The sequence below is a fragment of the Nicotiana tabacum genome, chromosome 23, assembly GCF_000715075.1.
Source record: "Nicotiana tabacum cultivar K326 chromosome 23, ASM71507v2, whole genome shotgun sequence".
Classification (NCBI taxonomy): Eukaryota; Viridiplantae; Streptophyta; class Magnoliopsida; order Solanales; family Solanaceae; genus Nicotiana; species Nicotiana tabacum.
In genome coordinates, this window is record NC_134102.1 from 6,675,001 (window position 1) to 6,700,194 (window position 25,194).

At 36.3% G+C, this 25,194-nt stretch overlaps 3 protein-coding genes across 3 annotated transcripts; all 3 read right to left on the reverse strand.

Annotated features, from left to right (window-relative positions):
* Positions 1-575: 575 nt before the first annotated feature.
* LOC107795668 (inositol monophosphatase 1) lies at positions 576-5,417 on the reverse strand. Its single transcript, NM_001325607.1, is given in 13 exon segments — positions 576-836; positions 1,146-1,278; positions 2,090-2,146; positions 2,211-2,311; positions 2,381-2,449; positions 3,256-3,299; positions 3,395-3,449; positions 3,590-3,674; positions 3,774-3,877; positions 3,987-4,067; positions 4,984-5,034; positions 5,197-5,252; positions 5,392-5,417. Coding segments are annotated over 12 exon segments (813 nt in total). The 5' UTR covers positions 5,405-5,417; the 3' UTR covers positions 576-836; positions 1,146-1,181.
* A 2,854-nt stretch (positions 5,418-8,271) lies between these two features.
* LOC107795670 (cysteine proteinase inhibitor 1-like) lies at positions 8,272-8,685 on the reverse strand. Its single transcript, XM_016618343.2, has one exon. The coding sequence runs from the start codon at positions 8,683-8,685 to the stop codon at positions 8,272-8,274; it is 414 nt and encodes a 137-aa protein (XP_016473829.1).
* Positions 8,686-11,799: 3,114 nt separating this feature from the next.
* LOC142177023 (cysteine proteinase inhibitor 10-like) lies at positions 11,800-13,785 on the reverse strand. The gene is made up of 2 exons (XM_075245481.1): positions 13,456-13,785; positions 11,800-12,108 (listed from the first exon to the last, which is right to left on the reverse strand). The coding sequence occupies exons 1-2, from the start codon at positions 13,783-13,785 to the stop codon at positions 11,800-11,802; spliced, it is 639 nt and encodes a 212-aa protein (XP_075101582.1).
* Between the last annotated feature and the right edge of the window lie 11,409 nt (positions 13,786-25,194).

The following is a 25,194-nucleotide window of genomic DNA, read 5'->3' on the forward strand; positions in this document are numbered from 1 at the left end:
CCTTTATCAGAAAATTATACTGCGTATATATGTAAAATATTACGTTTTAGAGATACATAATATATATTGAACACCCTTTGTCGAATTTTTATTTTACTTATTTCAAGTTTGAACAACCTTGAGATGTCGGTTAAAAACCAAAAAGTCAAGTCCTTCCTCGTTATTTCGGCCTTTCCGGATTTCAATTAAATTAATGTGTGCTCGTATGGGAGTAGAAGCCACTACTTCCTTCTTCCCCCCGAGATGAACTACTCTCACAAAAGAAAAAGAATATTAGTAGGTATTTTGGAGGATCCGACATGGGTGCAGTTATATTTTTGAAGAATTCGAGCAACATAGGATTAAACAGTGTAACTCGTCGTAGGATCACTGCTACAACCATGGAAGGATTATATTTATTCAGTATAAAGTAGTCCTATATACAGCATCTTCCTGGTGTAAAATGAAGGTCTCGACCAGGAAAAAAAAAAGTTCCAACATTATTATTAGCTGCAATTTAAAAAAAAGAAGAAGAAAGAGGATAACCAGACTATTAGCAGAATGGAAATTGACAAAGTAAGTACTCAGGTGCATAATTATTCCAACAAAAACCATAATTTCTGCAAACAGCGAGTGTAAGTGAATGATAAGGTCCAAATACTGTCAAGAATTTAGTGCATTCGCAATTCAGTGTATATAAGTTTATCCTCCACTATATGTTTTCTTCTTTTTTCAGTTGAGCTCTATTCGTTGCAGTATTTTCTGATAGAATTGAGAAATAATAGCTGGCTTTCAGTTAGTCCGAATCTCTCTACCAAACGTATCGCAGAGCATTAACCCGTTATCAGCTTCTTCTCCTATCAACAAAGAAAGAAACAAACAAAATGACATTTTTAATTTGAAGGTCATACATGAGCTTCAGAAAGTTTCTTGCACCATATAACAAGATAACAGTAGCTGACTAAACGAACATCAATTGCAGTAGCAATATCTGGTCTCTGTCTAGTGTCTACTGAAACTTAATCATAAAGCTAAGTTGCATGGTTAAGAGAAACTACTAATGCAGGATAATAAGTGAATTTTCTTGGCCTAATATGCTCACATCCTGAAGATGGAGCAAGACCAAAAGAATAGCTTTACCAGGTTTAATAATGAAAGAACTTAACTGGTTATACAGGAGCTTCGTTCATTTCCAACGATATTCATCCTGACTGCTGCAACGCCTCAATAAATGCATCCTTGAGATGAGGATTCGTTGCAGCTACCCGTTGAGCTGTAATGTTGAAGTCTGAACCAGATCTGATGCAGAAAAAATACTAAACATCAGAGGCTATTTTGTAGTGTAGTAAATATTTGAAACTATATATTTCCATTAGACATCCGAACTTCCTGTGTATTTTTCAATATGGAAAACAGATGCCGGATTTCGTTGATTGTGTTCCTTCACTTCAATACTTTCTTAAATGATTGGTCTTACAGTAACTTTTCAAGAGTGTAATTAATTTGATTCAAGAAACCTTCATTTTTCAAGGGGAGCCTTAGCATAACTGGTAAAGTTGCTGCCTTGAGACCAGAAGGTCACGGGTTCGAGCCGTGGAAACAACCTTTTGCAGAAATGCAGGGTAAGGCTGTGTACGATAGACCCTTATGGTCCGGTCCTTCCCCAGACCCCGCTCATAGCGGGAGCTTAGTGCACCGGGCTGCAGAATCCATGTCTTCTTATGTTCTGAACCTTTTTGAATAAACAAGAGAGAGAAACAAAAAGTTTAAAAGTGTGAGTATAACGTCTCAAAGCCTTATATATTTTACATTATAATGCTGTCTGAGGACTGAAGTTAATTCGTAATCAGCTGATTGTGACACTATCTCAAATCAGACTGATTAGAATTAAGCAATTGCCTAATCTAAGTAGATTAATCACAATCAACACAATTCCAATAAAAGTTCCAACCTACATTCCCAAATTAATTAAGCAATTGCATATTTATGTTAAGACTAGTTGCGATCAAACACAATTTCAATCAAGAGACTCAAACTGATCACGGAAACTTCATCTTGTTCTTTTTCATTATAGGAAAAGACTTCATGAGGAATAAAGTGCATTACTCACGGATCAAACAGGACACCTCCAGCTTCCTTCACTATTACGGCACCACCTGCCACGTCCCTGTAAGTAGAAGCATTACATCAGCAACATATCCTATGCAAAAAGATTGAAGAAATTGCCTTACCAAGGGCCTCCAAATCCAATTAAATAGAAGAGATCAAGCCTTCCACATGCCACCCAACAGAGATCAAGTGCACATGAGCCACACATTCGGAGGGATCTAACCTGTAATATAACATTCAAGCTAATTTAATTGCGTCTGAGGACATTCTTAACTGAACTTTGGACGTCTACCTTGAAAAGCAGGTTATTGATTCTCCTTGTTGTAGCTTCTAGAGTTAAGTTATCCCGTTGTGTTCCAACCTGCTCCAGTAAAACAAAATTAGAGTAGATTTTTAAGCATATCAAAGAGGTAAACGCCAAAAGTGAATCAGCATATTTATACATGTAAATTCAGATACTGTCTCCTAATATTCATGATCAAATTTATGTACATCACCAAGATATGGCCCTAGTTCTCTTTAAAAATTACAACCACATGAAAACTTGCTACGAGAAGAGACTTTTTAAGTCGACTTCACAAGAGATTTTGCGGACCAAATATTTATATGCCTTTGCCACTAAACAGACGTGTTTCATAACTCTAAGTACAAGAGACAGGTCGTATATATTCTGTTGATTGGCCAGGTTTGTCCTGCTCACATCTTTGGAGAAGCCAGAACCAATTGCATGAAGTTAAAATTATTTGAATTACTCTTAAATAATGACCAGAACTCAGGTTACTGAAAATATTGATATAGTGCCTTCACTTTTGTCTCAATGAGAATCAGGATGACAAAATCACTGAGCATATGGATACCTAGCAGGAAATACACGTAGTTGAAGATGGACGGTAGTCTTGAAAGCAATTATCCAAATTTTATGTTCATACAACAACATACCTAGTATTGTCCCACACCGTGGGGTCTGGGGAGGGTAGTAGTGTGTACGCAGACCTTACCCCTACCTTGTGAGTATAGAGAGGCTGTTTCAAATTTTATGTTCATATCAACCATAATTACAACGGAACATTCAAATTGCAGAAGTAGGTTCTGTTTCATTGTCATTCATGTACTGAAGGATTCCTGCGGAGATCCAATTATAAAGCAAAAATAGATATGACTGATTACCTCTGTGCCAAGGAGGGACTTTACAAGTTCGGATTTTGAAGATACTGCACATATTAAAATGTTCCAGAATACTAGTTAGAGATCAATAGAGCGTATATACAACGCTGTAAAGGTACACCTCATTTGTTATGCAACATACCTTTGATAGGCTTCCCATTGAGAAACGCACCTTTCCCGTGGATTCCAGTGAAAAGCTACATGTCAAAAGCCAACCTCTTTATTACATTCAATCAGCCATCTAACCCCCCACCCCCCCCAAAAAAAAAAAAAAAAAAAACTCAACCCTGTTTGGAAGTCATAATTCCTTACTGTTTGGGATCACTAGATCTCTCACCTCATCGATAATTGGATCGTATACAACGCCAACAGTCGGAATCTTTCCAATTGTGAGACCAATTGAGACACAGACAGAGGGGAACCTACAATAATCACATTGTGCCAACAAATGGCTTGAGTGGTACAGGAACAATATAAAATAGGTTGTCACAGAATATATGGACCGAGAAAGTTATGCCTACCCATGCACAAAATTAGTTGTTCCATCAACAGGATCAACTATCCAAGTTGGTTCATCAGTTAGCTCAAAATCTCCACAGGCAGCAGTTGTTTCTTCACCTATGAACTAAAGTGAAAGAATTCACAGCAAAGAATGAGAAACAGAACAATTTAATTTTCCAAATAGTTCAGCCAACCAAGTGATACAATTCAAAACACAAGTGGTGGAAGTTAACTTTGTGACTTGGAAATTGTTGCTTGAGATGATTGAATATGAGATCTTCACACGCCTTGTCAGTCTCTGTGACCAAATCCACCTACATTACTGAAAAGGTAAATGGAAGACATAGACCAAAGGAAAAAGAAGAGAACATAAACAGAGATTATTTACTATTATGCAGTCATTAAAACCCATTCTTCCTATCCGAGTAAAACATTCTTTTACCTAATACGAGTTTCATGCAACTTCACTTCTGTTTCTCTATGCATCATAAACCAAAACTAAATAGAACAGCAAACATTCTTCCATCCTTTTACTTTACCTGAATAATAACTCGAGTGACATCCTTTAAAAAGGTACATCGAGTTCCTCCTAATATGCCTTAGAAATTTGACTTACGTGTGCTACGTATGATAGGATAATATTTTCTTGAAAATTGACTTCCTTGATGAAATCATTTTCCAATGTCTTGAATTTTCAGAAGTGTTCTCGTCAAGAAAAATATGTCAGCCAAAAGAAGAAAATGATTTCTCTACTTCTCTCACTTATTGGCGGAAGTCATTTTCCTTCACAAATATTCCAACTCGATCACTTGCTGCGTTAAATTCTTAGGCATTGTTATCGCTTTTAATACTTAAAGATATCACAGAAACAGTCTCCATTATAATGACTTGGAATTTTAAACCAAAAAAAAAATCCAAGTTAAGCATTTTCCCGAATACATTTTCTATGGGAAACAATTTTCACCCTATCAAACGCCCAATGAAGCATATATAAGTGACCTATAAGTGAAAAATTAACTGTAGATTCCAAAAATCAGGTCACAAACTTGATTCCCTGCTAAGTTTAACTCAATTTCCCAAAGATTAATTTTTCAAAGACTTGAGCGTCAGTGTATCTTTTGTGTAAAAACTAAAATTGGTCAAAATAACTTACAAAAAGAAAAGATAAAACAAATGCTGAGGCAAAAAAAACATATATACATACAAATGCTCAGATAGTGAAAGAGCTACCTGGCCTTTGTGCACCACATGCTTAGTCTCGTAAAATCCTTCGCGTATTATCTGCAAATCCCAGAAATTTAACACAAAGAAATCAAGAAAAAGAAAAGAAAAAAAAATTTAAGAACATGGCTGAAAATTTGATAAAGGGGAAGATAAAAATTTGGAAACTTTGAAAAAATTTAACAAGAAAAGATCAAATGAGCATCATTTAATTTGATTAACCTCTCCAGCTCTCTTAGCTGCATCAACTGCAACAGCCAAGAATTCTTCTAGTGAACCTGAAATTCAAAAGTAAAATAAAAAAAACATCTAATAGAAACAAATTGGGTACATATACAAACGCCAATCAAAGCAAACATGCATTATATATATGCTGATGTGTGTGTGTGTGTGAAGAATATAGCAATGGGGGCGGACCGTGTTGAGCCATCTTCAGTATTTTCTGTTTGGAAAATGGATTGGGAAAGAGAAAAGTTGATGAATTGAATTGGTTTTGATATTTAACGCTAATTTTCTCTATTTGGGATTTCTGAGATGAAAGAACAAAATGAGAATTATTTGTTCCGGAGATACATAAGAGTAAATATTTAATATAGAAAATAATAAATAATAATGTCTTCCTCAATTGGTTTCGTTAGTACTACCCCAAATGTACTTTAATTTATCACAAATGCAATGAACTTACTTGGAGTGCCAGATATATTAATTATAACTAACTACTATAATGTATAATGTATAATGTATGATAAGAAAATACATGTATTTAAAGGTTTGAATTTGCCTTTGAACTTTGTGAAATGGTCAAAACTTACCCTTTGTTAAATAGAACACTTACCCTTTGTTAATTGTTGAAGTCGGATATACTTTTGTCGTTAAAGAAATGGACTAAATTGCCCTTATTGACTAACGGTAAAAACTTTTTAACACGCGAGTCTTTTTAATTTTTGCAAGATTTTTTTTTTAAAATTTACCCTTGAATTAACAACAAACAACAACGTACCTATATAATTCCACATAGTAAATTTGAGGAAGGTAATATATACGCAGACATTACCATTACTTTTGTGGAGGTAAAAAAATTATTTTTAGTAAATTTACCCTTGAATTATGTGAAATAATCTAAATGTACCCTGTAATTTGCGAAATAATCCAAATTTCAATCTAAAAATGCCAATTGAAGATCACCATTACTTCACAACCACTTCACTTCCATGACACTTACAAAAAAGAATATATAAATTTCCAAAGAAAGATTACCTCCATTCACATAATCTATCTCATATATTCATCTTTAATTTTATTAATCACCATTTATTTCCGCCATATTATCGGCCCTCAACCATTATAATTACATTGACTACTATATTAATGTTGCAAATGATTAAGAGCTAAACTTATGTACGTTGATTTGTTTTAGCATTAATTAAGGAGGTCGATTTAAAGCTTTATCTTTGGTTTTAGTAATCTGAGAAGGATTGCTGGTGGAATTTTGTAAATAGAATTTAGACATAAATGAAAATTCAACTTGATTTAACTAAAGGCAAATTGGAAAAGTATGAGAGGAATATTAAAAGGGGAAAGCATCTTTGTCACTGATGATAACTGTAAAATAGGAATCGGATGCCAACGTTAGTATCTGTTATAAAAATAAGCACCTATTTATACAGAAGTGAAAAATCAATTTAAGATGAATGGATGCACCTTCAAAATATTTGATTTATAATTTTTTACTTAGACAAAATTCCAATAGTATCCTCCCAAGATTTTTCTAAAACCTTTTATTTTACGCAATATTTTATTTTTATTACTAATGTACTTTTTGCATGGTCAGGTACTAATGTCTTATATTATGAGCTACCATAGTTCCCACATCTAATGAGACGTCATATTCACATCACTAAAATAGAAAAATTAATTTTCGACTCAATACAATATATGATATATTTCATCATATGACACATTATGAAAAACATTTTGGGTCATAATTAAAATGGTTTCTTTACTTTCTTTTTTAAGTGGTGGCATTTACTTGTTAACTCAACTTATTTAATATCCAATGCATTTCATCATGTGACACATTTTTTTTAAGCGGGGTGAGAAAATGAGTTTTCTTTATGTTCTTTTTAACGGGTATCACGTGAAATTATATAAGTTGAGTTGCTAAGGTGAAAGTCTATTTGTGTTTCCGATATCAAATTTGCATTTTCGGATATTTTTTATTTTCTGCAATATATAGATATAGTTGAGTTATTTTTTGTAATAAAAATTAGTTTTATAACTTTATCGGGATAAATTGACAGTTATTTGTCTCTCAACGTTAAAGTTGTGTCATTAAGGGATCCCAAGAGAGAATGCACACAACAATTCACGTGAAGCTACATTGTCTTTTTCCCTCATATTCAACACACGAACAGGGCTACTTTGCACTCCATGACAAAATTAATTTACTTTATTTTTGTTATAAAACGAGTTAGTAGACTTATGACTTTCTCCTTAGCGGATTCGTATCATCCGTAGTAACCACGACTCGAATTACTAGTCGTTGAGAATTCTCACGTGGCGGATGGACTCCCTGTTTTCACTAAGATGCAGAGAATCGAACTCTAACCGTCATTGGTTCCCATAAGAAACGTTAGATTAACTTTTTTCCTATATACACTCATAATGGTATATTTTATAGGTTATAAGTAGGGTTTAAAGGAGCACTTATTAATGGATATGTTATCTAGCGCCTCTTTAATTGGACCCGACCCGACCCAATAATATTTTCCAACAGTTTTGTTATTTTAATCAGCTATAAATTTTAGATTAATCTGCTTGCGCCTCAAAAAAACGTTTAACCGGGTATAGTATTTGTATGAGATTACAAGATTCCTAAAACCTTAGAAAGCAAACAGTTTATTATTCGATTGGGATAAACTTGAATAAGATTATTTATCACTAGATTGAAGTAAACTTGGATAATGTAAATTAGATATACACAATCTATAACAAAATATAATTCATCGGAGATTGAGATATAGTTGATTGATGAATTGATACGTATACATCCATCTACATACAAGAACTTCAAAAGAAAAAGAAAAAAGCAAAATCCCAAAAAATTAAAAGAAAAGAATTTTAACCTTATCAAATGACTAACAAGATATAACATAAAGAAAATGATCACACAACATTAAATAAAAAGATGACATGCAATGTATATGATTGCTTTTATTAACTTCAATAAACTACATTATTATATTTCTTTTGCAGATTAGATGCTTCCTTCAAATCTAACATCGTTATCAACTAAATTTAAGCAGAAATACAATTTTGTTCTCCTTTTTCTTCATTACAACGTAAATCTTTAAAGGAAGTAAGGTTCCTATATTTCTCCCATGGCTTGTCCCACACCTCTGCCATGTATTGGTGCGGTTCACCACCGTCCTTGGCGGCGATGACCAGTCGATAATTTATTCCGGCGACGACTTGGCTCTCTCCATTCATTATTTTCTCAAACTCCAACTTGGTCTTTGCCTCTTTGTTGTGCTCATTCACCGCAAATTTTCCTATCTCCACCACCTCAGGATCCGTTATGTTTTTTATGGGCCTCCAACCGCCCGCCAAAACCTCTCTACGGCCGCCCTGTGCGGCGGAGACATGGAAGAGAACGGCGGCAATCACCAGAGCTAAGAGAGTCCCAAGGATGGAATTGAATTTGATAGCCATTTGTTTTTCCTTTAGAGGAGAGTGAATTGAAAATTTAAGTTGTGTTTGACAAGTAAAAATACTTCAGTGTGTGGGCTTATTTATAGCACAGAACCCAAACTTGTCAAGGAATGTGAAATTCCAAATTTGCCCTTCACCCAACTATCCCAAAGTTTCAAAGTGTTTTTCTTTCTTCGGTCAATTCAAAATCTGTGAAATCTCTTAGCTAGAGTTTGACTAACATATTTCCAAATTTATTCTAAAAAAAATTTGATTTGGTTGAAGTTTAGTTTGAAGATGAAAATATGTTTAGACATCTGTTTTGGGTGAAGTTTGGTTTGGAAAAACATGAAACATGACTTATACCCACAAGTTCTAAAAACTATCACAAATACCCAACAATACAATTATCAATAACATTTATTATATTATCGCAAACCAAAGTCCTGAACATAAATAAATTTGATACAAAAATATCATTTTTATTATGAACTACATGATACACTATCAGATGACCGAGAAAATGAAGCAACATCGTTACAAAATAATAAATGGTGGGCTCTTTTATAAAATACAAAAGTTTGGGACAATTTTTAAAAAATATAATAGTGATATTTTGGCCCAAAATCAGCTATTGAGCTGGTTTTGGGATTTGGGATTTGGTACTTGGGATTTGACCAAAATGTAGGCAAAATCTATGGCCAAATATGTGTTTGTCAAATAAAACCCAAGTTTATTTTGACAAAATCTATTATAATTTGAGTTGGATTTAACATGTCAAATTTGGTAAACACTTGGGGTAAGTCATTAATTTAATTTTACTAATAAGATGTAGTATCCGTGTAGTAATTGTTGGTGTATATTTAAAAATAAATGAAGAAAATAATTTATAATTGATATGGGAAAGTTAGTAGTATAACATTTCTATCTCCTCCTAATTTTCATGAATGAACCTAAGGAGGCAAAACATAATTTTCGTGGATTGAATTAAATGGAAAACAAGTTACTCCCTCTTTATTTCTTTTATCATTTTTTTTTTTGAAAAACAGGAATATAAGTGATCTCAATATGTAAAATTTTCTTCTCTTTTGATAATTTGAGTTCAAGTGACTGACAGTCAATGTGAATCGTGGGGGCAAGGACAAATAGATTTGTGAATTAATCCGTTGATTTGTTTATAGAAAAAATTATAAGAAAATACACGTGACTTCACACCATAACAAAAAGTAGAACATATTTTTAAGTTTTACCCGACCTAGCCCATATTGTACATATTTTGAAAGTAGTAGCAAATTTAAAATTTGTGTTCTTACAACCATTGCTTCTAAAAAGTATGGACTTAAATTTATGTTCTCACAATCATTTCTTTCACTCTCTCTTCTTCTCAAATCTTCTATATTTGCTTCAAGGCGTCGTCCGTCATTACTGCTTTTCTCCCTCTATCACCTGATTGCAATGTAAAAATATTGAAGAGTAGAAGTCCACCATAGGCCATTCAAAGCTTTGCTTTCGAAAATAGGATTTTTTGAGTTTGTTAGTTGTTTGGATTGTGTGTTGCTCCAATTGATTGAAAATATCAAAAGGAGTTCAAAATTTAAATTTGAAGTGATTTGGAGTAGATTTGAGCAAGATTTGAGTTAAATTTCAGAAAAGACAAGGAAGAAGACGAAGTTAGTTTTTTGTATAATTATGTATAATCTTGTATAATAGTGTATAAACACATCTTATACACTATTATACACCTTTATACAAGCATTTGTAGACGAACTTCTTCCACGATTTTCAGTTGCAATTCTTGTTCAAAACCAGTCCAAATCTCCATTAAATGACTTCAGATTTTATATACAACCTCCTTATACTATTTCTAACAAGTCTAAATAACACCCACTCCAAATTTCTCACAAAATCAAATTCAGAATTTAAACCCACATATTTAAGCTTGTTAAAAATCTAATTTTCACCACCCAAATAGATTTGGTTTGTTGAGCTAATATTTGAGTCACAATTACTGATTCGAAAATTAACTTAAAAGTTTGAGCAATCTTTTTAAAAATTAAATAGTAATTTTTAAAACATATTGGAGTTGAATGCTGAATCTTAGCCTATTATTTTTGGGTTAGTTGGTTGTAAATTGAAATATAGACTATAAAATTAAAAAGTAGGGACCCAGTTGTTCTTATGTGAAATTTTTTCATTTATATATGATGAGCATTTATATTGTCATAATTAATCGCTTAACTCTTTCCAAGCCCATTAAGAAAATAACAAATACAAGGTTTAATTTACTGTGTTAACCTTATTTAATAAAAACAGATTATGAATTTGTCCTCTTAAATACTGTGCATTCTTATTACTCCCTATACTTCTTTAGTGTTACGGGTATAATTGGAACAATTAACACATTTAGTCTTGAATTTCTAAAGTGATAATTATTTGACAATTGTTTAAACTAAAACGACATTTAAAATGAGTATTACAATTTGCTAGATTTGGACCACTTGGTATTGATTTGACCAAATTTTTCTACATTTAATACATGCTTATAATCAGATACTTATTTTTCCTTTATTTTTTCCAGAATCGCCGGACTGGTCAATTGGTTTTTTGGCCTTTTATAAATTTGTTTTTAGTTTTATGATCATACCTCTTTTTTTACACATGAGAGATTTACTTTTACACATAAGAGATCTTTCATTTACACATAAGAGATCTAAAAAATATATTTTCTTAAATTCAACATTATAAAAGGCCAAGAAGGCCTAAAACCTCTCTCCAGACATCTGCATACATAAAATTTGCAGTTTGCATTTCCTTCAATAAAGTAGAACGAGTGAAACTTGTGCATATGCAAAGCACGTACCTAGTATTTATTTGTTTGATGTGAATATTGAATGTAATGCAAATAAATAATTATAATTACTTTATTGATCTTGTGCTTTTCTACTTAACATTTAAGTTAAAATATTTTTAAATTTAAAATTATCGTCTTTTTTAAACGGACTAAAAAGATGCGGCCAAATAAACTGAAACTAAGGAGTATTTATATAGCATATTAGATGCTTCCTTCAGTCTTAATTACCAACTAAATTTACACAGTAATACATTTTTGTTCGCCTTTTTCTTCTTTACAATATTTTAATTTTTCTCTTTAAACGAAGTGAGGTTCCTACTTTTCTCCCATGGCATGTCCGCCACCTCTGCCAAGTAGTTATGCGGCGAACCACCGTCCGTGGCGGCGATGACCAGCCGATAATTTTTGCGATAATAATGTACGTCAGTAACGGTTTGTTTCTCCCCTTCTACGACTTTTTGATACTCCAATTTGGTCTTCGCTTCTTTGTTGTGCTCATCGACTGCAAATTTTCCTATCTCCACCACCTTAGGGTTCGTTAAGTCCTTTATGGGCGTCCACCAACCAACCATTAAAGCCTCTCTCCGGCCGCCCTGTGCGACGGAGATATGGATGAGAAAGGTGGCAACCACCAGAGTTGAGAGAGTTCTAAGGAAAAAATTGAATTTGATAGCCATCGTTTTTCTTTTTGTCATGAGATGAGAATGAATGGAAAATATAAGCTTTATTTATAGTGAAGAAGTCACACTATGGTAGAAAAAAAATTGAATTCAAGTGACTATAGTTAATGTGGGACGTGGGATAAGGACACATTGATTTGTGAATTATCCCTAAAATTGTTTATATATGATTAACATTTAATACTATCATACTCAATTATTACAATTTGCTAGATTTGCTATTGATTTGATCAATTTTTTTTTCTTTTTTTACATTTAATTCATTCTTTATAATCAAATTGAAATAAACTTGAATAAGATACTTTACTAGTGGATTGAAATGAACATAAACATTGTGAATTAGATATAATAGAGGATCCCTATAACGGATAAATCGATACCTATACGCACCTAACACAACTATATTATGTGGGGAAAAAAACAAAGCGGCATGTTCAAACTGAGTACGAGGAAGGAACACACCCAAAAAAGTGAAAAAGGAAGAAAAAGCAAAAAAGAAAAAAGCAAAAAGCCAAAAACTATTAAACTACTTAACAAATGACTGGTAATATAAAAGTATTCGCACTGCATCAAATAAAAATATAGTATATGTATCAAATAATTACCCGGGAAGTGTACCGATAGCTAATTTTAGAGCCCCCGTTTAAGGAATAGCCGCATTTATGAGTTTTTATAAATTTAGCCACTTCAGAATTAACTTTCGAGACATAAACAATCGAAGTTGCAAAATCCGTGTCCAAAGTTACAAATTTGGCCTGAAATTTCGCATTTGCTTTATCTAAAGTTCGGACACACGCGTATGAAATTAGGCTTGTTAAAACTTCAGACAATCGGGAAGCAAGCAAACTTCAAACTTTAAAGGGCAGTTCGTTGCACTAAGTTCTCGCTATGCGCGGAGTCCGGAGAAGAACCGAATCATAAGGGTCTATTTATAATGCAGCCTTACCCTATGTTTCTGCAAAAAAAACTATTTTCACGACTCGATTTTGATCTAATAAATTAGAGGTAGTGATGTAAACTTTAGAGACAGAGCAACGATGAAATTCATGATAACGTGAGAAACTGGAGCTGCTGATCCATTTTAAAACTGATTTTCAATTGGTATCAATCTTTAATAATGATAGTTCACAGTTAACTTTTACATTCTATATAGTTGCATGTATAATATTTTCTGTTCTTCTCTTTCTACTTTACAATTTTTTAATTTATTTCTTTAAAGGAAGTGAGGATCCTACGTTCCTCCCATGGCATGTCAATCACCTCTGCCAAATAGTTATGTGGTGAACCACCGCCATCCGTGGCGGCGATAACCATTCGATAATTTTCGGCATAATATACGTCTTCAACTACTTGGATCTCGCCCTTCACGTTTTTTTGAAATTTCAACTTGATCTTCGCCTCTTTGTTGTGCTCATTTATTGCAAATTTTCCTATATCCACCACCTTAGGATCCGTTACATTTTTTATAGGATTCCATTTAAATACCAAAACCTTTCTCCGGTCGCCATGTGCGGTGGAGACATGGAAGAGAACGGCGGCCACCACCAGTGCTGAGAGAGTTTCAAGGATAAAATTGAATTTGATAGCCATCTTTGTTTTTCTTTGTCATGAGAAGAGAATGAATAGAAAATATAAGCTTAATAGCTTATTTGCAGCGAATAACTCACACTTGTTAAGGGATCTGAATTTCCAAATTTACCCTGTAGACATCGGTTGGATTGTGGATTCATTGTAATTTGATGATTATTATTAGAATTAAAGTATCATAATTTTTTCTCCCCTTTATTTATGTTTATCCTGAAAATCGGATAACAATTGAATTTGTTAGTGGTTATAAGAACATGTGGATTAACTTGATACAAAGCGATAAATTAAATTACAATTAAAATAAATAGCAATAAAATAACTGCAAACCACATGAATTGGATGATTTCAGCTTAAGAATACAAGCCACCCTTGAGTTAAATGCACTTTGATTCACACCAAGATAGCAAAGAAATAAGTATAATTGTAATGTATTGCTTATGAGTGTATGTTACAATATCCCTAATGAATTGTCAAGTCCCTTGTATATATCACGGGAGATCTACCTTTTAAGTTATTATTTTATTGTTCTATAAAATGCAAAAGTCCTTGATTTGCTGAGCGTTGATTCCCTTTTTCGTGATTTCTGCCATAATGACTGGTTAATGGCGAGAATTACAGACCCTCGTTGGATGAGTTGGCAAAGCTTTCTTCGAGGCCGTTGGAAACAAGACAGGTTACGCCTTCGGTAAACTCGAGGGCAAATCTAATGGTTTCGATGGCTAACTTTGATAATGGTTTGGGTTCGATCATAATCACCATGTGCCGATCTTGGCTGATGGTGTTAGACGTCAGATCGATCTTCTAGCTCGACTTCACCCGATCACAGATATTTCGACCCTGGCCTAATCAGGGAGTTCGGAAGTTCGATTGAATATCGAGCTCGGTTTTACCCGTATACAGATAGTCCCCTCATTCTTCGGAGAGTAGATGACGAGGAACGACATGAGCCTCTGATTCTCACTTCAATATATCATGACGCAAGTGACAAAAACATGACGTCAAAATCCCTTTATTTTTTAGAGAGTAAATGATGAGAAATGATACGAGCTTCCGATTCTCACTCCGATAAATCATGACGACGAATTCATGACGTAAGCGACACGAATAATTGAAATGTCCCTTCGACCCAGTCTTCAAGACATTAAATGTGTGTCAGTTAACGATCGGCTGCTTCGGGATGTGAACTGCCGTTTGAGAAAACTATAAATATCCTCTCATCCATTTATTAGAATTTTTACATTCAAACTCTTCTCTTGTGTTTTAAGAAAGCTTCATCACCTTCATCTTCTGGTTTTCTAGCTTAAAACTTCTTCTCTTCTCGTTCTTTGAAAATTTACATAAGTTATCTGCTAAGCTCGCCTCCTCTTTTCCAACACTTTCTTTTCTTAACTGTTTATAAGAAATAGCAAAGACTTCAAAATCTGTTCCTAAAAAAGAAACCCCTTCTTCCTCGAAACCATCTAAAAATGTTTCGCCTGCTACCGAGGAACCAACACCGGAACCCCCTCTAAAGTCGTATGTCCCTACGGGGTACCCAACTGGGGACGACTTCAAGATCGAGAAAACCTCCTCGGTACCGGGCCGGTGCGAGTCGGTCTCGAGGTACATATGTACGATTACTGCCAGTGTCCTTAAGAAGGTCAAGAAGGACTGTAACTGGGTTGATAAGCTTATGGTGGTCCCTACCCCCGAGGAATCGATCGCCACCCGGCCACGTTGAGGTTTTTTTTAAGTGTTTACACTTACCCTTTCATGCTAGGTCCTTTAGATCCAGTTATCATAGCCTTTTGCAAAAGGTATGAGGTGACTCTCGGGCAGATTCATCCTTCATTTTGGAGGATTGTGATTCTGCTTCGTTTCTTCGTGAGCAAGCTCGAGGGGTGTCCTTTTACCATCGACCACCTTATGCGCATGTATATCCCTCAACTCTACCGAGGGTAATTAATCAAGCTCGCATGCCGAGCCACTAAGGCCCCCTTCTCCAGTATCGACGAGGATCGGGACCGAGGCTGGTTGGGCCGATTCGTTCGAGTGAGGACCTAGGACTTAATCCCTGCCGCGGATATGCCATTTTCTGAGAAATGGAACATGAAACGTAAGTATAACTTTGCCTTTAAGATTTCTTTTATTGCTTTTCTTTTTCCTCTCTTCTCATTGATATTTTGTGATGATGCAGTTGTTGCCCAGATGCCGGATGCGGTACCTCGACTCAAGGAGTGGGTCGAGGGTATCGTAACACAGAGATGGGAGGCCCGTTCTCATGGTGAGATGTTACTATATTTAGCCTTATATTCAGCCTTACTTTTCATGCCATTGATTTTCGAATTGCTTTACTTTCCCTTTGCAGGTTTAGCAAAAGATGTTAAAATGAGGCCTCCATCCGCTGATGATGATATTTACACCGAGGCTCCTGCTCTGAAGCAGGACAAAGAGAAGAAAAGTAAAAAGGCTCTGAGTTCTCCGGGCCCTGAGAAGAAGAGGGCAAGAAAAAGATTGGCGCGTAAGCCCAAGGGAAATGCCAGTGGTAGAGCATTGTCCCCGTACTCACTCTATCAACTGAGAGATGAGTCTGAGGAGGAAGGAAAAGCCTTTGAACTGGTGGCCAGTATGCCGTCACAGCTTGAAGAGCAAGGGGCCTCCGAACCAAGGGTAGGCGAGATCGGTTTTCATCATGTCGGGGAGGTCGAGGGGGAGGCAGGAGCTGATGCTTCACGCAATGCGTGAAAATCGTCGCAGGAAGCACTTGGTTCGATAGATATTGTCGAGTCACCCTCGTTTACAGAGTCGATGTTTAACGAGGCCCACGTAGCAAAAGAATGCCCCATCGATAAAGCCCATAGATCGAAAGACCTTTTTGGTGGTTTATTCCATGGTGTGGATTCGACGGCCACGGAGGATACCATTGGATTTGGCGATTTAGAGATACTGAGGAAGAGCTCTCCCTCTGAAGCAAGCGGGCCTTTCTCGAGCCCGAAATTAGTTGATCGATTCCCTGCCCCGAGTACATATCCTGATCGAAAATGCACCGTTGTCTTTTCCCTTCCTGAGGATGCCTGGGTTCTTTTTTCCCCAGTGGGAATTTCCAGTTATCTTCGGTGCTTTGTGACCGAAGAGGATCAAGCTAAAATGAACGAGGTGGAAGTGCCCTGCATGTTCAACGAAGCTGAACAGGCGTTGAATCGGGTAACTTTGAATGTCCTTTCATTATGTACTTAGATTTAATCGTGAATAATCGTAACATTTTCCTTTGTGTTTGCAGGCCTCGGTGCTTCATCACGAGGCATTTCTCCGATACCGGGAAGAGTTCAAACATCTCAAGTCCAAGACTCGGGAGCTTGCTGAGAAGAAGTATGCTTACAAAATTCTTAGTAAGAAATCCTAGACTGAGCTAGAAGCGTCTCGGTAGGAGCATACCGACCTGGTCGAGCAGGGTAAGAAGAGTTCTTGAAGTTAGTGATAATGAGTCAAACTCAGTGTATAACGATCCGAACCCGCAAGTTCAAAAGAAGCTTGAGCAGATCGAGCAACTTCGAGGGGAGGTGTATATGGTCAAAATCAAGGTCGAAGAATGGAAGAAGAACATGGATCGCCTGGCCTCGGAGAAGGAGACTACCTAGGCACAGCTGGTTTCGGCTGAGGTGCAGGTTCGGGCTGCAAAGGAGAAAAATTTAGAGCAGGCCCAAAAGATTGAGAGGCTCCAGTCTCAGCTGAACTCGGCTGTTTCTGGTCAAGAGAATCTGGCTAGGGAGCTTGAGGCGGCCAAGTCAGAGGTTGCCGTGGTCAGGAGTGAGGCCGATGATAAAGTGTCCCAGTACAAGGCCGATACCGAGGTGATTTAGGAACAAGCAAGGAACATGGTGAAGCATGCGAGGTGGCAATCTCGAAGGAAGGTCGTCGAGGGAGTCCATTTTCAGAATTTTGACATACTGGCTGAAATCGAGAGTGCCAAGATATACGAAGCCAAGGCCAGGAAGCTGGCTTATCCCGAGGAAGATTCCGAGGGATCTGATGATTCCGGTGAGTCCGATGGTGGAGAAGACCCCGTAGGCAATGACGTGGCCCCCGATGAAGATTAGGCCATCTTTTTGTACCATCTTTTTTGTTGAGGCCGTTCGGCCTTTGTAAAAAATATGTATCGGAGTTATTCAGCTCTTGTAAAGAAAATTTGATATATATATATATCACTTTTGAATTTTTCCTTTGCTTTTTCATCACTTTTGAAATTTTCCTTTGCTTTTTTATTTGTCTTCGCAAAGATCAAAATGCCGTAGCATAAAATAATTAGGTTATGTTTGAAGGTTCGAACAAACCTTACCTTTACGTTACTTTGTGTTAAGGTATTGTTGAGATTCGGTGTTACCGAAAACTTTTCCCCAAAATAATTTAGGTTTATAGCTTGCCGAGGGTAGCCTTTAGAACCGGTTATAAGAATTTTTCAAAGGCCTTGTTTTTGTTACGAGTCTCGGATGTCTTCGAGTCGTGTTAGTATGGCCGTAGCCTTTTTAGTTCCGGAAATCCCAAATAAGCTTCATGTCCTCAAGTTTTGTTTACCGAGAAATAGACTTAACCTTTTAATTCGGGCCATGCCAAATAAGTTTTGTGCCCTCGAGTTTCGTTGACCCGGAACAACCTTAGCCTTTTAATTTGGGCAATGCCAAATAAGCTTCATGCCCTCGAGTGTTATTAACTTGGAATGACCTTAGCCTTTTAATTGGGGAAACGCCATATAATCTTCATGCCCTCGAGTGTTATTAACTCGGAATGACCTTAGCCTTTTAATTCGGGCGATGCCAAATAAGCTTCTTGCCCTCGAGTGTTATTAACTCGGAATGGCCTTAGCCTTTTAATTCGGGCAATGCCAAATAAGCTTTTTGCCCTCGAGTGTTATTAACTCGGAACGACCTTAGCCTTTTAATTCGGGCAATGCTAAATAAGCTTCATGCCCTCGAGTGTTATTAACTCGGAACGACCTTAACCTTTTAATTCGGGCAACACCAAATAATCTCCATGCCCTCGAGTGTTATGAACTCGGAACGACCTTAGCCTTTTAATTAGGTCAACGCCAAATAAGCTTTTTGCCCTCGAGTGTTATTAACTCAGAACGGACTTAGCCTTTTAATTCGGACAATGCCAAATAATATTCTTGCCCTCGAGTGTTATTAACTCGGAACGACCTTAGCCTTTTAATTCGGGTGATGCCAAATAAGCTTCTTGCCCTCGAGTTTTATTAATTCGGGACGACCTTAGCCTTTTAATTTGGGCAATGTCAAATAAGCTTCTTGCCCTCGAGTGTTATTAACTCGGAATGACCTTAGCCTTATAATTCGAACGATGGCTAAGTGACAGTCCGTGAGTGAGTGTGAATGTTCGAACTCAGATTAAGGTGGCCCTTGGGCTCGATAGCTTTAGGAAATTCCTTGAAAGATGTAAGAAATATTTTAAAGGACAAGATGTTTATGTGCAAGGAAGAATCTTCTTTTTTATTCTTGTGCACAATAGTTATACTTGTATACATATTTTGTGCCAGGGCTCGAGCGGTCTGTGTGGGCACGGTTCATTTGACCGTTTGGCCCTTACAATACATCCTATTGATCGAGACCCTTCAATCACGAAGTTGCTTTCCTTGTTAAAGTTGATATCCGAGGGTATTTCCCCCAGTGTTCGGGGCTTACTCAGAGTGGCCTCGAATGCTATTGTGATTATTGTCACTGGTTCGTATCCAACCTTCAATTCTAAGTTAGCACAATTTACTTGTTGCCTCGTTAAAAACCTTGCCGGAAAATCCATTGGGTATAAAGCCGGTTCAAGAGAAAAAGAGTGCAACGCGTGCTTTCAGACCTAGGATCTCGTATCATCCCTTGTTGGTCACCTGCAAATGTTAGTTTGAAATGTAAAATAAAAGAAAGAACGGTGTCGTACCTTAGCAGTAATATCGCTTTAAGTGAGTTATATTCCAGTTGCGCGACAATTGCTCGCCGTTTATTGTTCCGAGGTTGTAGGATTCTTTTCTGGTGATCTCAATTATTTGATATGGTCCTTCCCAGTTTGGCCCCAATTTCCCTTCGTTCCGGTTTCGGATGTTCAGTGTAACGTTTCTTAGTACCAAGTCCCCGATATTGAAGTATCGAAGGTTGGCCCTTCGATTATAATATCTCTCGATCCGCTATTTTTGGGCGGCCAACCTGACAAGGGCGGCTTCGCGCCTTTCAACTTAGGCTCGTACTCATAGCCCCGTCGTTCGATTCCTTTATTGCATATTAGAATCTGATGCTCGGTTCTCCAACCTCGATCGGTATTAAAGCTTTGGTGCCATAGACCAATGAAAACGGGGTGGCCCCGGTACTGGATTTTGAGGTTGTACGGTATGCCCATAGGACATCGGGCAGTATCTCCTTCCATCTTCCTTTGGCGTCGGTCAACCTCTTTTTGAGGTTTTGGATTATGGTTGTATTGGTGGATTCTGCTTGTCCGTTCCCACTAGGGTGGTAGGGAGTGTATAAGATCCTTTTGATCTTATGGTCTTCGAGAAACTTGCTTACTTTGCTGCCGATAAATTGTTTACCGTTGTCGCATACGATCTCGACCGGTATTCCGAACCGACATATGATGTGGTCCCAGATAAAATCGATAACTTCTTTTTCACCAACCTTCTCATATGCTTGTGCTTCCACCCATTTAGAAAAATAGTCAGTCATAAATAAAATAAATTGAGCCTTACCGGGTGCCCGTGGAAGGGGGACAACGATGTTCATCCACTTTTTCATGAACGACCATGGTAATAAGACCGAATGTAGCGGATCTCCTGCTCGATGAATCATCTAAGTATTGCTTTGGAATCCATCACATTTTCAAAGGCCGACATGATCATTTGTATACTCAAAACATAGGCACAAAAGGAAATACAAGTATCCATATACATGACATCTATCTACAAGCCTCTACGAGTACATAAATGTCATAAAGTTTGAGATATGGCCCCGCCATACCAATCAATACATGTCCAAATCATACTGATCAGATAGGCAACTTCGGAGTAAGTGGAGTGCACCAACACCTTTTGCTGAGCTGATAGCCTACAAGGAGGACTCTCAACCTGTCTATCGAGACCTGCGGGCATGAAACGCAGTGTCCCCAGGAAAAAGAGACGTCAGTACAAATAAAGTACCGAGTATGTAAGGCATGGCAATAGTATATAAAAAATATGAAAGAAACATGGAGTAAAGAACTCAACTTGTAATTCTGAATAGCTCTGTGGATCATGAAAAATTTATAATGTCATGCATGTGCGTTTAAATGCCATACCATGCATAGGTATATGCGTACATAACATCATCAAGCCTCCGAGGGTATCCTATCATATCATCTCGGCCTCTATGGGCGAAATCATCAACGTATACCGGTTGATCAGGTGGTGGTGCATATATAACGCCATAACATTTTCCCATATCCCATATACATATAATGTACTTGTATATAACGCCATATGTTCATGGGTCAATGTACATGTATAAATGAATGCAATGCATAATGAAGTAAGTCAGTAAGATTTCTGGGAATGTCATAAGATCAATATGCCTTCGGATAAACTTTAGCAACTTACGTATTTTTCTGATACCCATGAACAGAAGATATAATAATAGGACACATGGGGAATCAAGAAATAAAATCATTTGTGAAAGTTGTGTGCTTGCTCGTTTCGTTGCATCATATGGATCATGCCAAAAGGAAAGAAGGGATAGCCTTAATATACTTGTATGATCTCTTTCTTATTACTCAACCAAGCTCAACACAACTTCTTGCATCTACAACAAGTGAAATGATATTGCTGTTAACATATAATGTCGTACCATCGTATTTGGCTAGTCGTATGGCTTAAGAAAAATCGTGCAGCAACTCCCCTATTTTTAATACATCCCAAAGACCACTAAGGGTCATCAACAACCCAACAACAACAACTATAACCAACAATAGCAACAACAATAATACAATCCAATATGAGTTTCTCTGATTATCTTAACAATCATATTGAGCAGCAATCTCGTTTTTACTCATAACAAGATATAAATTGAATTCAAATCTTATTCCATAAATTAGTTTACAACCTTCAGAACATCATACTTATATGTACCATATTATTTCTAGTTTAAAACATCCACAAAATACCTTCCAAAATAGCCCCATACATCTAGCACCTTAATTTTTATCGTCAATCACTTGTTTTTCATCTTTTCTTCTCCAATCAACTTAATTAACACCTAGAAAAGCTTAACAACATCAACCACAACATCATTAAATTATTTTTTACAATTTTCAGCCACCACAAATCTATATATTTAGCCACAAAATAGTCCAACCAAAAAGACAACCATATCCCATGTTTTTTCAAGTGTTATCTTATGGTTTTTCACTCAAACAACTCAACCAACATAAGATTAACCTTAGGCACAATCAAGTATATATTATACATACCTTTTAAAATAGTTATAACTCAAAACCCTATCTCAACTTAACTCACAATAGCCCTCAATGGCAATACAACACCATAGAAGTGACTTAAGCTAATCTTCACTTCCAATCTCAAGTTTCGTATGCTTCTTTCACCAATTCACTTGATAAACATATAGACATGCATAACAACAGAAGCCATATCATAATCAAGTTATTTTCCCATTTTCCATCCATTTATAGTTCATGGAAATAACCTTTCCAAAACAGTCCATTAAAACCCATAACATCTCAAATTATTCCAAGTCTCCTCTTGTAGTATTTTGCTCAAATAATACAACCAACACACAAACAACTTCAAGTACATGTAGTAGGATTTTACACTCACCTTAAACAGTAGAAAAAAAATGAAATTTCAGCCAAACACAGCCCACAACTATCCTCAATAACACCACAACACTATAGGTGTTGCATTCTCTTCTTGAACCAACTTTTGGTGTTCAAGTTGGTATGTAAACACTTGTAGTTCGACTTAAAAATCTAATATATATGAAGGAGGGACTGATTATTACCTTAATCAACAAGAACAACACGAAATCTAAGGTTTCTTTGCTTTGAAGAACCCTCCAAAACAGCCACAAGACAAAGAACTACGATCGAGCAAGCACCACGAGATTTCTAGCGTTGGATTCATATTTTCATCTTAGGTTCTCACCCTAGAATCATGGAGAAATCATTGGAGAGCATTTAGGGGGATTTAGGAACTGTTTTGGACCAGAAAAATGAGTTAAAATGACGGATAATTGACTTTAATACAAGCTGGAATTTTCCCCCGACTTTGTGGGTCCCATGGGTGCTGCTTGCGTAGTCTCGCAAAAACGTGAATATCTCTCTACTACGATATCATATCGATGAACGGTTAAATGTGTTAGAAATTAGCCTCAAATAACTTCAATTTTGTATATAATATGTCCCAAAAAGACATCATAAAGCTTACAAAATATATTGCTCAAAAAGCTTCATTACAAGGCAAATACTTAGTCGGTTTTTCCGCAACTTAAATCCGATTTTTTTCAAACTTTATATTTCATATCCAAACATAATATATAGTCATATAATGACTTTAAACTCATTTAAATTATGATTAACAAGTCTCATATTCATATTAACTTACTTAATACTTCGGTAAACCTTTCTTATCCTTATAGAAGGATTTCGTCCTTTTTGAGCTTACATTAGATAATCCTATAATGACAGTGACATCTGAAGTACGGGGTGTAATAACATGTCCCTTTAGAAATATTTTTCCCAGAATGATAACTCTTATAGGCTTGCAAAAATGCGACGTAACATCATTAAATCACTTTATATATTTTCAAAGAGGATCTCATTTTTCAGCTTACATCAATTGACTTATGACGTACTTTCACGTACAAAAACATGGGGTGTAACATCATTCCCCCCTTTGGAACATTCGTCCTCGAATGTTGACTGATGCGATTATCATTCTCATAACCTATGGCTCTTATCAATACTTTAATATTGTCCTTTGCCATCTAGGCAACTGTTCTATGAATAAATCCAAAGGCCAGGGAATTCCCCCCTTTAGGCCTCTTTCTCACGCCACGACTCGTGGTCAGAATTCTTCTAATCTCGTAACTATTTCTACCTTCTATCATGCAGTCTGTACGACTTTGTCCTTGTATATGTGCCTATGGGACTCTTCTCTCATTTTCCTCCAGCTTTTAGCTAATCTGTAGGCCTCACTTTGTGAACATATACAGGACTATGATAAGTTGTCCCTTTGGGCATCTATAGGTATACTGAAGTTCTTCGCTTGGTGCTTTGTTGAATGTACCATTGTTGCTATATTTTGTTTCCTAGCCTTTATCTATTATTATGACTTTACTACATCTAGGTAGGTTATACTATACCATAGCATTTACTTTTATTTATTACTACCTAGGTCTGCTACCCAACTCCAGGTTACTCTCTCACTGCTTATCCTATATGTATAAATTTAAGTCCTTTAATGCTTCTTTATTACTGTTCATCTAAAGAAAAACATCATAACATCCTCTTATACTTTGGAATTTTTATCCATCTATTGTTGATTCACCTTAATATTGATCTATATCTACCATTGATAACTTGAGACCTCTTACGTAATACAATGTCACTAGGGCTCACGTCTCATCGGCAACATCTAAAGTGATTTTCCTGATCCACCTAGGGATGATACTATAATTCAATAACCATATTTCATAGCATCCCAACATGATTCATCATATGGGTTCTAATCTCGTGCAACTCATGAAATCCCTTTTCTCAAAATTGTTACTCAATCAAAGGCCTAAACGTCATCCTCTTATTTATCACCATTACACCCTTATTCTACTACCAGGGCAACATTCCATATCTTCTAACTACTACTAGTCTTAGACTCCTTTGCATTCATTAAGGCTATATTGAGCTTTCTATAACTTACAAAAATCATCAACTCTCTTGTTTTGATGGGCTTAATCTCTAGGCCTTACCTGTTCTCGTCACCTTCCCACTTACCTTTTCATATCCTTACTCTTATCTACCTAAAACCTTGTCGCTATATCATACTTTAGCTTGCGACCTACACATATCTATTTATACTACTCGCAATCTTCCTTTAAATTGCTAGCACCATAGATTTCCTTTTGTGCCTTCTTAGTTGTCTTTAAATGTAAGCAATGACTTTTCCTGATCGTTCTACCACTTGTTGCATGAATACTTGACTTATCTTAGTGCCCACACATATTGGAATTTCATGCAACCCATATGATCTTGAATATCACCTTTTGATTTTTTTTCTTCCCGTTCATTAGCCACGATAGGTGCCACTTTTTTATGGAGTGCATACAATGTTGTTGTGAGACTATTGTTACAAGATCATTTCTTCTTTATGTCACTATGCTTAGGTTGAAGCCTTTTTCC

Excerpts from the sequence above, each read along its gene's own strand:
- LOC107795670 (XM_016618343.2), bottom strand. The coding sequence starts at position 8,685 with ATGGCTATCAAATTCAATTCCATCCTTGGGACTCTCTTAGCTCTGGTG.
- LOC142177023 (XM_075245481.1), bottom strand. The coding sequence starts at position 13,785 with ATGGCTATCAAATTCAATTTTATCCTTGAAACTCTCTCAGCACTGGTG. Across the intron at positions 12,109-13,455 it reads CACATAACTATTTGGCAGAG|GGCGGCCGGAGAGAGGCTTT; the intron begins GTGATTGACATG and ends TCCGTCGCACAG.